Genomic DNA, 12951 nt, shown 5'->3' with positions numbered 1-12951 from the left:
GGGAATGGCTTGACGATCATGTGACCAGGGTGGTGGCTTAAAGGTCATGTGACTGGCTTAAAGGTGGCCAACTTGATGTCACTCATGTCAAGGGTTAGGGTTCGGGTGCCTGGCCTCTCCTTTCTCCAAAGAGATACAATTTCCCTCTGTATTTACTATGACTGAACATCCAAAATATACTTTTTAAATGTTCTTTCTCTCTCTTTCTCTCTGTCTCTCTGTCTCTCTTTCTTTTACTTTTGCTTTGGAGAATAGCTTGACTCCCTCTTCTTTGTGGCCACCCCTGAGATATTGGAATATTGGATATTGAACCCCTGGACTACAACATGGCCAGTGGGGATAAGAGGTCTTCTTCAGGCCATTCCAAAATTCATCCCTTCGCTCTGTTTCTTTCCTCAGATACCCCTGATATGCCCTCCATCCATGCTCCTGGAGACGTTAGAGAAGGTGTCCCGGCAAACTTTAAGTGTTCCACTCCGTACGTCTGTCCCTACGACCCCAGCTCCCTGAAATGGTTTGGCTATGACCCTGAGACCTCATACGTCTCAGGAACGGTCCAGCTGGACACCCGGGCAGCCATCGCTGAGCAAAGTCTCCAAACGACGCTGACCTGGCAGAACCACCAACAGAAGTTGGCCTGCGAAGCATCGGTCGGGACCCAGAAGGCCAGAGGGGAGATTACTCTCCACGTAAAACGTGAGTAGGGTAGTTCCAACTGCCTGGATTATCTCCGCCTCACTTTGGCCAAACCTGGAAGGCCATCACGCTGAAATGGACTGAGCTACCAGCGCCATTAGCATCTCCTATCCATAATTTCAGCTCCTGTAAATAAGGATCTATTGATAAATATCAATAAATATCAATTTGGTCTAGTGGTGAAGGCACACCAGGCTAAAAAGCTGGAGCTATTGAGTTCAGGTTTTGCCTTTGATCATGAAAGCTGGATGGATGGTTTTGGGCCAATCACTAGGAGACAGTGAGTTCTAGTCCCGCCTTAGGCATGAAAGCCCATTGGGTGACTGTGAGCCAATCACCAGGAGACGGTGAGTTCTAGTCCCGCCTTAGGCATGAAAGCCCATTGGATGACTGTGAGCCAATCACCAGGAGACGGTGAATTCTAGCCCCGCCTTAGGCATGAAAACCAGCTGGGTGCCTTTGCGCCAATCACCAGGAGTGATGGATTTCCCTTCTGTTTTGCCCTTTCCTAGATGCCCCCAAAGGCCTCCAGGTGACCCTCGAGCCCCCCTCCCAGAACATCCGCGTGGGTGAGGCCGTGTCTCTGACCTGCACCGTCACCAGCAGCTACCCAGAGCCGACGGCCTTCCGGTGGTTCAAGGACGGCCTCCCTTGCGGGACGGAGCAGGTGAAGACCATCCAACAGGCCTCCCTCAAGGACTACGGGCGCTACCATTGCGAGGCAGAAAATGCCCTGGGCAGCGGGGAGGCTGAAGGGGTGGCCCTGCCCATCTTCGGTGAGTACCCACAACTGCACCTCAGCAGGTGACAGACACCGGGACCCAAAGCGGGAGGCTTCTCCCCACCTTTTCTGGCCCTGTTTCCTCTCCAGAGATTCCTAGAGAGGCCCCATGGAGGCTTCTCCCTGCCTTTTCCAACCCTGTTTCCTCCCAGGAGGTTCCTAGAGAGGGCCCGCGGAGGCTTTTTCCTGCCTTTTCCAGCCTTGTTTCCTCCCAGGAGATTCCTAAAGAGGCCCCACGGAGGCTTCTTCCTGCCTTTTCCGGCCCTGTTTCCTCCCCGGAGATTCCCAGAGAAGCCCCACGGAGGCTTCTCCCCGGCTTTTCCGGCCCTGTTTCCTCCCCGGAGATTCCTAGAGAGGCTCCATGGAGGCTTCTCCCCTCCTTTTCCGGCCCTGTTTCCTCCCCAGAGATTCCTAGAGAGGCCCCACGAAGGATTCTCCCTGCCTTTTCCGGCCCTGTTTCCTCCCTGGAGATTCCTAAAGAGGCCCCATGGAGGCTTCTCCCCGCCTTTACCAGCCCTGTTTCCTCCCTGGAGATTCCTAGAGAGACCCCACGGAGGCTTCTCCCTGCCTTTTCCGGCCCTGTTTCCTCCCAGGAGATTCCTAGAGAGACCCCACGGAGGCTTCTCCCCTCCTTTTCCAGCCCTGTTTCCTCCCCAGAGATTCCTAGAGAGGCCCCACGAAGGATTCTCCCTGCCTTTTCCGGCCCTGTTTCCTCCCTGGAGATTCCTAAAGAGGCCCCATGGAGGCTTCTCCCCGCCTTTACCAGCCCTGTTTCCTCCCTGGAGATTCCTAGAGAGACCCCAGGGAGGCTTCTCCCTGCCTTTTCCGGTTACAGTTTCAGAGGCTCGGGTTTGTAAGTGGGAAATGGTTCTTGAGAAGAGGCAAAAAAATCTTGAACACCCGGTTCATATCTAGAAAAGTTTGTAAGTAGAGGCCTTCTTAGATAGAGGCACCACTGTAATTCATTACTTAAAACTGATATGCCGCCAATATAAGCTTTTAGGGTCACTTCGAGGCCCGGGTTGTCCCAGGTTAGCAACTTTTAAGACCTGTTGAGCAACTCCCAGAATCCCCCAGCTAGCATGCTTTAAGAGGGGTGGACTTCAACTCCCAGAATCCCCCAGCCGGCATGCTTTAAGATGAGTAGACTTCAACACTTATATATTACAAGCATAGCACCAAGTCTCTACTTCATCAATCTTGTCTCGATGGCCTACAGGGGCTGATGGGACCTGAAGTAGGATGGACTCCCCTCCCCGTTCCCATTTCAAGATGGCGGTTTCCAGGGGATTCTGGGAGTTGAAGTCCACTCTCTTAAAACATGCTGAGTCTTAAAAGTGGCCAAGTTAGGGAGTCTCTCCACTCCACGATGGCTTACAACCCCGTTTCCTTCAACTTTCCCAGCCGCCATACTATCGGTCAGTCCTTCCTCCAGCATCAGAGAAGGCGAGTCGGTCACTTTGACGTGCGAGGTGCCCGGAGAAGACCAGCAGGAGGTCCACTACAGCTGGTTCAAGAACAACATCTGGTTCAAGGAAGGCTCTGCCCACATCTTGACCTTCCAGGAGGTGGCCGTGGGTGACACGGGCTACTACACCTGCAAAGCCCAGAACGATAAAGGAAGCGAGACCTCTTCCGCCGTGAGCTTGACCATCCTCTGTAAGTTTGGACAATTCTTTGTGTGTTTGTTTTGTCTTTGCAGAAACCTGGCTATCAAAAACCAGCCCTTCGAGGTTGCATACTAATATTATTATTGTTGCTATTATTACTTCTACTTCTACTATTATTTTTATTTTATTTTATTTTATTTTATTTTATTTTTTATTTATTTTATTTTATTTTATTTTATTTATTTATTTATTTTATTTTATTTTATTTTATTTTGTTTTGTTTTGTTTTGTTTTATTTTATTTTATTTTATTTTATTTTATTTATTTTATTTCATTTTATTTTTATTGTCATCATCATCATTATCATTAATGGGGGGCAGCCACTCTATCTTGCCCCACCCCCCACAAGACAGTTCGGTTTCCAATACTTCGGGAACTGTGAAAATAAGGAGGTCTACTCCCTCCGCAACCACCCCCCCCCCCATATGTAAAATACATTTGGCGCCGGAAAGACGGATGGCTGCCTGTTTTAAATTACATTTACTGGGGAGTTGCTGCACGAGGCCAAACGAGACCCAGGATTCATTAGCTTTGCAGCCAAGTTGTAAAAATAAGCAGGCTGAATTCCAGCCGTTTATCAATGCAGGCGGAGAAGTTGTTACTCGTGGTTTCGTGCTTCCAGGCCAAAATTGTTTCTCCACCTTGGGAATTTTCTGAGGGTCGCCCAGAAAGTAATGCACCACATTTTTTTTCTTCAACAATTATTTATTGAACACAACGAAACTTACACCCAAGAAAGAATGATGTGTCTTCTACACTCCCCATTTTTCCATGTAATCTCCGTCCCGTTCTGTGGCCTTCCTCCAGCGAGACACAAGGGTGTGGATGCCCTGTTGGTACCACTCCTTGTTCTGGCCACGAAGCCATTTCTGCACTGTGCAAATTGCCTCTAATGGCCCAGCGACTAACCGTACTTCTGTCGAGTGCAGATTCTCCATAAACTCTACACAAACATTTATGAATGTTCCCAACAGTTTCTTTCCCCGCAGTGAAAAATTCAATGAGGACACGCTGCTTGTAACATACATCCCTTACAGAGGCCATTTCAAAACACAGATGCACCTACGCTATCCATCTGAAGAAATGCAAAATTTACACACGCACACCTGACAATTCAAATAATGTCTATCTAAAGTTTCGCATTCGTACCATTACTGTAGGCTGAGAAAAAAAATGTGGTGCATTATTTTCTGGGCGACTCTCATACTTGGTCTGTTGTGTAAATTTTTGGGTGGTTCAGAGCAGGGAATTTGTGGTGGGTGGGGCAGTTTTTAAAAAATGTAATAATAATTTAATTTTTTGGGATTGTTATGTGTGTTGGGAGTGGTCTCTCACATCATGTGACTTTTGTTGTATGTGTATACTGTGTATACACATACAATGACAATTAAGTATTTATTTATTCAACTCCCAGAATTCTCCAGCCAGCTACGATGGTCACCCAAAAAGTAATGCACCACATTTCTTTCCTCAGCCTACAATAATGGTACAAATCCAAAACTTTAGATCTACATTATTTGAGTGGTCAGGAGTGTGTGTGTAAATTTAGCATTTATTCAGACAGAGAGTGTATCTGCAGCCGTGTAAATGACGTACATTACAAGCAGTGTGTGTCGTCATTGAATTTCTCACTGCGGCAAAAGAAACTGTTGGGAACATTCACAAACCTTTCTGTACAGTTTATGGAGAATCGGCAGTCAACAGAAGTACGGTTAGTCGCTGGGCACAGAGGGTGAGGCCATTAGAAGACGGAAATGGCTTCGTGACCAGAACAAGGAGTGGTACCGACAGGGCATACACGACTTGTGTCTCGCTGGAGGAAGGCAATAGAATGGGACGGAGATTACGTGGAAAAATAGGGAGTGTAGAAGAAACATCGTTCTTTCTTGTGTGTAAATTTCACTGTGTTCAATAAATCATTGTTTAGGGGAAAAATGTGGTGCATTACTTTCTGGCCGACCCTTGTAGTTGGAGAATTCTGGGAAGTCCACCCCGTCTTAAAGCCACCACCAGCGAAGCACAACTTTAGACATCCCCAGAGACCCAAAACCCATGATGCACCACCTTCTTCCACAGCCCAGCCTAACCCTCTTTCCCCTCCGCAGATCCTCCACGTTCGCCCTCCCTGGCTTTGTTCCAAGAGACCCAGAAGGGCCAGCTGGCCATTGTCCACTGCACAGTGGACAGCAACCCCCAGTCCACCCTGAGCCTCTTCCGGGACCGGCGACTCCTGGCCACCACCAGTTCCCACTCGGCGCCCTACCAACGGATCAGTATCACGGCCACACGCAACTCCTTGAAGCTGGAGATCCGGAAGATCACGCCAGAAGACGAGGGCGAGTACCAGTGTGTGGCTACCAACAAGTACGGGAATGCCACCACCTCCAGCTTCTTCAGGAGCCAAAGTATGTTTTTGTGTGTGTGTGTGGTTTGTTAAGGAGTGTGCAGAGTGATCCCGAGTTGTCAAGGATGCACATGGGCAAAGGAAACGTAGAATTCCAGCCGATATCCAGCAGGTAGCCAGGAGATAGGGGTAACGGTTCCGTCATACAAACCAAATACATTATAGTGTATAAGTAGTGTTTACTTTAGCAAATATCATAGTCAAGTTGAACAGTCCAATCATACACAGTCAAAACAGTCAATAACTCTCAATACATTAATAATATTACAAGTCTTTCTTGTACACCTTACAAATACATAAACTATCATCGAATTCACAATTCTTACTACAGCAGTCCCAATGAATCAGCACAAATGGGCAGAAAAAACACAGAGAAAGAATCACGCTTCTGGCTCCCTCTTGTGGCCATCTCCAACACTAACGCTTAAAGCTATAGTGCTTCAATACATACAAGCATTCATTGTTGGCTTATTTATACATTGCCAAACCCAACCTGTTACGTACATAGTAGTAACATAGTGGCGGGGTTGTTGCAATGGGAACAAAGCCTCCTTAGAAAGCCCAGACTTTCTGGGAAGAAACTTATAACACTTGCAGGGATTCAGTTAACAACGGTGACAAGATAGCTCTTAAAATGGGACAAGCATCATTTCAATTCTACATTCTCATTCATGAAATTATAAATTCTTATATACACTTATCAATATGAGAGTTGGATGTTCTAAAGTTGCTCCACTGTGTAGGGCTGGTAGTAACACTCTTCTCCTCCCCTCCTCCTCCCTCTACTACTTACAGCTGCCAAGGTGGTGGCCAGCCCCTCGGGCAAGCTGGCGGAAGGCCAGAGAGTCACCCTGACCTGCCTCACCACCGTGGGGGGTGAGGAAGAGACCACCTACACCTGGTACAAGAATGCCCAATGGGTAGAGCAAGGCCAGAAGGACAGCCTGGTCTTCCCAGCCGTGGCCAGAGAAGACGCCGGGAGCTTCCACTGTGTGGCCGAGAACAAGGAAGGGAGCCACCTCTCAGCCCCCATCGCTCTGCGCGTGCTCTGTAAGTGCCTCCCCCCGAGGGGATATGGAGAGAGAGAGACAGACAATGATATAGATGGATGGAAGGATGGATGGATGGACGGGTAGGTAGGTAGGTAAGTAGGTAGATAGATGATAGATAGACAGACAAATGGAGAGATAGACACACAGACAAAGATATAGATGGAATGAATGAATGAATGAATGAATAAAGGAAGGAAGGAAGGAAGGAAGGAAGGAAGGAAGGAAGGAAGGAAAGAAATAAGGATGGACAGACAATAATATAGATGGAAGGATGGAGGGATGGACGGATAGGTAGGTAGGTAAGTAGGTAGATAGATGATAGATAGTCAGACAGACAAACAAACAAAGAGATAGACACACAGACAGATAAAGATATAGATGGAATGAATGAATGAATGAAGGAAGGAAGGAAGGAAATAAGGACGGACAGACAGATAATATATATATATATATATACATACATACATACATACATACATACATATATATATATATATATATATATATATATATATATATATATGTAACGTTGCATAAACATGCAAAATATTACACAGGGCAAAACCCGAACTCAGAACAATCTACATATATATATATATATATATATATATATATATATATATATATATATATATATATATATATATATATATGTTTTTTCTTATGTCGGATATATATATATGTAGATTGTTCTGAGTTCGGGTTTTGCCCTGTGTAATGTTTTGCATGTCTATGCGACGTTTCGGCGAAATCACATTCACCATCATCAGGCTGGAGTTCCAATCTTTGTGTTTTTGCAAATGAATATTAGCAACTGACATTTCTTCTTAGCATGTAGTGTGGGGGTGGAGATTTGCTTTGAATGTAGCAAATAGATTGGGTGACTATGCTTCAGTGATCTGATTGGTTGGTGTAATCATGGTTATTAGAAGGAATGGCATGAAGATTATGAAGTGTTTTCTTTAAGGCTGATTTCCAAATATAAAATATAAAAACAACTTTACATAAAATCAACCCAGATACTGCTAACAAAATCAGACTCCAAGTCACTAATATTCTGTGCTCTAGTAAACCTCCAAAAAGCAACATACAGCAGGAAGAAAGAGAGGCACTTATCAATCTAAAGAAAAACCAGGATATAATAATCCTCCCAGCTGATAAAGGAAACTCCACTATAGTAATGAACACAGCAGAATACAAGGAAAAAATGACAAATCTACTACAAAACCCGGCCTACAAACTCCTAAGCACAGATCCTACCACCTACCTAGAAAAAACCACCAAATCTAAAATCAAGGCCTCTCCCATCAGCGAAGAAATCCAGCAAAAAATCATCCCCAGAGAAAAATCTTCCATATGTCCAAAACTCTATGGCCTTCCAAAAATACACAAAGAAGGAATACCTCTCAGGCCAATAGTCAGTTCTATAGGCTCCCCTCTACAAAACCTTGCCAAATTTTTAGCCAAATACCTTCAACCATATACAGAAACTATTACCTCATATGTTCAAAATTCATCCCACTTTATACAAATAATTAAAAAACAAAACCTACAACCCGATGACCTACTTGTAAGTTTCGATGTCGTGTCCCTGTTCACACAAATACCTATTACAGAAGCCTTGACAGCTATCCAAGACAAACACAAACCCCCCAAATATATCCTAGACCTTACCAACCACTGCCTGACCAATACATACTTCATCTATAATGAACAAAGATATAAACAAATAGAGGGAGCCCCCATGGGATCACCTCTATCACCTGTCATAGCCAACCTCTATATGGAATATTTCGAAAATAATGCTTTAGAGCAAGCCAAATACAAACCCAAACTTTGGCTGAGATATGTTGATGATACCTTTGTAATTTGGCCACATGGTAAAGAAAAACTAGACAATTTCCTCACTCATCTCAACAGCCTACACCCCAAAATACAGTTTACTATGGAAACAGAAATCAATGATCAACTTCCCTTTCTAGATGTACTGGTCTATAAAAAACCCAATGGCAGCCTAGGACATACTATCTACCAAAAGAAAACCCATACCAACCGTTATCTAAATGCACACTCACACCACCACCCCGCACAAATCACCTCAGTGGCCAAAACTCTCATCACCAGAACCAAACGCTTAGCTGACCATGAGCACTTAAAAACTGAATTGAACAAACTCAAAGATGTACTAATTTCTAATGGATTCAAAGAGAAAACAATAACACAATCATAATCAATAAAGAGACACCCCCCAAAAAACAAGATCAAGAACAGGACAATGGCACCACCATCCTTCCTTACATCAAAGGCACCACGGATAAAATTAGTAAAATTCTACAAAAACATAACATCAAAACCTCATTTTGCACTAACCAAAAAATATCTAATATCCTAAGGAGCCCCAAAGATAAAATCCAATTAGAATACCAAGGAATCTATGAAATCCCTTGCAAAACATGTGCAGCCACATACATTGGACAAACTAACCGAAGAGTGAGCCAGCGCATGGCAGAACATATGAATGCAGTCAAGAAACAGGAGAAGACCTCCTCCCTTGTCCAGCACATTAAAAGAACAGGGCACGAAATTGACTTTGAAAAAACTAAATTACTCCACAAAACAGAGAATTTATATAGAAGAATCTCTCTAGAAGCTATCGAAATTGAAAAGAGATCCTTTTGTTTAAATAAAAGGGATGATACCTCGCGCCTGCCAGAGATTTGGAAACCAGCCTTAAACAAAATAAACACTTCATTATAATCAATATGTCAATCCTTTAATTATTATGATTTTAGAATTTTATATTTGGAAATCAGCCTTAAAGAAAACACTTCATAATCTTCATGCCATTCCTTCTAATAACCATGATTACACCAACCAATCAGATCACTGAAGCATAGTCACCCAATCTATTTGCTACATTCAAAGCAAATCTCCACCCCCACACTACATGCTAAGAAGAAATGTCAGTTGCTAATATTCATTTGCAAAAACACAAAGATTGGAACTCCAGCCTGATGATGGTGAATGTGATTTCGCCGAAACGTCGCATAGACATGCAAAACATTACACAGGGCAAAACCCGAACTCAGAACAATCTACATACATATACCCGTGAAAATTTACGAAAACAAATATATATATATATATATATATATATATATATATATATATATATATATATGTCACATGTTTAAGCTGAATTTGAAAATTAAGGGAGACTAGGATAGATCTATTTCGGCCTTATTTTGGCCTCATCAGCTAGCCATACCCACTGGGACTTGAACCTGCAACCTTTGCCTTGTAAGGCAGAGAATTATCCTCTAGGCTACAGTATCCAATCCCTTCAGCTCTGTACCAGGAAAGGGTTACATTTTGTGTCGAATCACCCTGGTATATTGAAGGAACATCACAGCTCCTTTTTTGCCTCTCGGCCCAACCCAGGGCCATTTCCAAGGCAGTTAATTTTATTGATAGCCGACAATTCTATCTGTATGTGTCACATGTTTATATATATTTATATTTATATTTATATATATACACATATATATATGTGTCACATGTTTATTATATTTATTTATATATTTGTTTATATATATTTATATTTATATTTATATATATACACATATACATATGTGTCACATGTTTATTATATTTATTTATATATATATATATATATATCTCACATGTTTTTGTGATATATATATATATATATATATATATATATATATATATATATATATATACTGTATATATATACACAGAAAAAATAGATAGATAGATAGATATCTTTCTATCTATAGTCTCTCTCTCTCTCTCTCTAGTATCTCTCTCTCTCTCTATCCTATCTATCTATTTATCTATCTATCTATCGAGTACAAGTGCACTAAAGTGCCTTCCATCCCCTGTCCTATTGCTCTCCTATATCTCCTATACCTTTCTTCTATTCCTATATCTCTTCTTCTAATCTTTCATTGATATGTTCTATTCCTATATCTTCTTTTCTATTCTTTCTTAGATATATTTTACTATGAGTATCTCCTCTATGACCTTCATCATGTATTTTACTATGTGTATATATATGTATACCAACTAAAACCCTCATTGTGTATTGGACAAAATAAATAAATAAATAAATAAATAAAATAAAATAGATAGATAGGCAGATAGACAGACAGACGGATACTGGTGGATAGATAGACAGACAGACGGACAATGATGTAGAGATAGATGGATGGATAGATGGATGGCTGGATTGCTGGTTGGATAGGTAGACAGATAGATAGACAGATACGTACGGAGGGATAGATAGATGGATGGATGGAGAGAAGTAGACAGAGAGAGAGAACAGTGAACAGTTTAAACTAAACCAAACACTAAGCTTTCATTCCCTGTTATCTGAGACCGAGGCCTCTGGGCAGCCTCAGAGTCCCAAAACGGAGGGCAAGAGGGTCCGACCTTGGGAGACCGCTCAGATTGAAATCTCTCTGGCCTTGCAGCCCCGCCCACCTCTCTTCCTTTTGTGTCTCCCCACCCACCCAAGATCCCCCCAGGCTGCCCACGGTGACCTCTCTCCTGGAGACCCAAGGTGGGCAGCTGGGCATCATCCAGTGCACCGTGGACAGCGACCCTCCCTCCGAGATGGCTCTCTACAAGGGCGACACCCTCATGGCTTCCAACGACCCCAACCGGCCGGCCCCTGACCCAAGGATCCAGGTGGCCTCCTCGCATAACACCCTGGAGGTGACCATCCGACGGCTGAGCCTGGACGACGAAGGGGAATACACCTGCTCGGCTCAAAACCACTACGGAGATGCCAAGACCACCGTGGACTTCACTGCAGAAAGTGGGTTTACTTCTTCCCCACTCCGGTTAGGGGGCAAACCTGAGCCGAAAATTGGGTAGAATTGGGAGAAGACGGGAGCGGATATCTAAAATATTTTACAAAATAAGTATAACACTGGGGAACAGCCATTTCCTTGTCTTAAATCTGTAATTTGTTTTCAACTACTGTATTTTTCAGAGTATAAGACGCACCTCAGTTTTCGGGGAGGAAAATAGGGAAAAGAAAAGCGTCCTTAGTCTCGTCAGCTTCCACACATTATTTTATCCCCAGGTTAGGACTTAAAAAAAACCTTATTCAGAAAGAGTAACCATGAAGGAGTTTGCAAGCCAGTAAGAGCTGGGAACATCAATAGTACCTGGAAAGAAACATCTGGAGTAAAGAGAGCAATGGGAAAAAACTACAAAGACTTAGGGCTTGGAAAACATTCTTTACAGAGAGTAACAATGAAAGAGCTTGCAATCTGGTAAGAGCTGGGAACATTGTTAGCACTTGATTAGGGCTGGAAAGAAACTTACTCAGAGCAAGTTAGAGCAATGAAAAAACCCCTGCAAAGACTTAAGACTTGGAAAACATTCTTTGCAGAGAGTAACAATGAAAAAGCTTGCAAGCTGGGAAGAACTGGGAAAATCACCAACACTTGGTTAGGGTTGGGGGGAAAAAAACATTTGGAGCATGTTAGAGAAATGAAAAAACCTTGCAAAGACTTAAGGGCTTGGAAAGGATTCTTTGCAAAGATTAAAAATCTAAGAACTTGCAAGATAAGAGCTGGGAAGATTGTTAGCACCTAGTTAGGGCTGGGGGGAAAAAGCTTTGAAAAAAAGCTACATTCCGAGTATAAGACTCACCAGAATTTTCAGCCTGTTGTAGGGAGGAATTTTATACTCCCAAAAATACGGTAACTTTTGGCCCCTGGGTCCAAAAATAACCAGAGTTTTTGTCTATCATGTCAACTAGGTAACGCCATGAATGTTCAAGTGGGGTTTGTTCTCTGTTTATATAGAGTGACTTGCTCTAACACTTCTATGTAAATACAGAGCAAACTCCCCTCCCTTCTAGTACTGATGTTGTTATCTACATGGGTAATAAAACGTCTGGGGGGAAAACCCACCAGGTTTAGAGAACAGCAAAGACTGCATAGTCTGTCTCCCTCCTCCTCCTCTCTCCAAACCCCTCCCTTTTAACACTGATGTTGTTACCTAGATGGGTAATAAAATGTTGGGGGTGGTGGTGGAAACCACCAGGTTTAGAGAGCAGCAAGGACCCCATAGTTACCCTCCTCCTCCTCCTCTCCACAAACACCATCCCCCTTCTAGCATTAATGACGTTACCTAGCTGGGTTGTGAAATGTCTACAAGAAAACCATCCAGCTAGGAGTACATGAAGAACCCCACAGTCTCCTCCTCCTCCTCCTTCTCTCCAAACCCCCTCCCTTTTAATACTGATATTGTTACCTAGATGGGTAATAAAACGTCTGGGGAGGGAAAAACCCACCAAACTCAGAGAGA

General features: G+C 43.3%; 1 protein-coding gene across 1 annotated transcript in view; it reads left to right on the top strand.

Annotated features, from left to right (window-relative positions):
- The window catches only part of SIGLEC1 (sialic acid binding Ig like lectin 1), a 34299-nt gene that overhangs the window by 4638 nt on the left and 16710 nt on the right, over positions 1-12951 (top strand). The window contains exons 4-9 of the mRNA XM_070756518.1: positions 400-696; positions 1209-1472; positions 2882-3136; positions 5253-5552; positions 6347-6601; positions 11144-11446. Of these exons, the coding sequence (XP_070612619.1) occupies positions 400-696; positions 1209-1472; positions 2882-3136; positions 5253-5552; positions 6347-6601; positions 11144-11446 (1674 nt within the window). The remainder of the gene's footprint in view (positions 1-399; positions 697-1208; positions 1473-2881; positions 3137-5252; positions 5553-6346; positions 6602-11143; positions 11447-12951) is intronic.

This window comes from Erythrolamprus reginae, chromosome 7 (genome assembly GCF_031021105.1).
Source record: "Erythrolamprus reginae isolate rEryReg1 chromosome 7, rEryReg1.hap1, whole genome shotgun sequence".
In the NCBI taxonomy this organism is placed as follows: Eukaryota; Metazoa; Chordata; class Lepidosauria; order Squamata; family Dipsadidae; genus Erythrolamprus; species Erythrolamprus reginae.
This window is presented reverse-complemented; position numbering and strand designations above follow the sequence as displayed.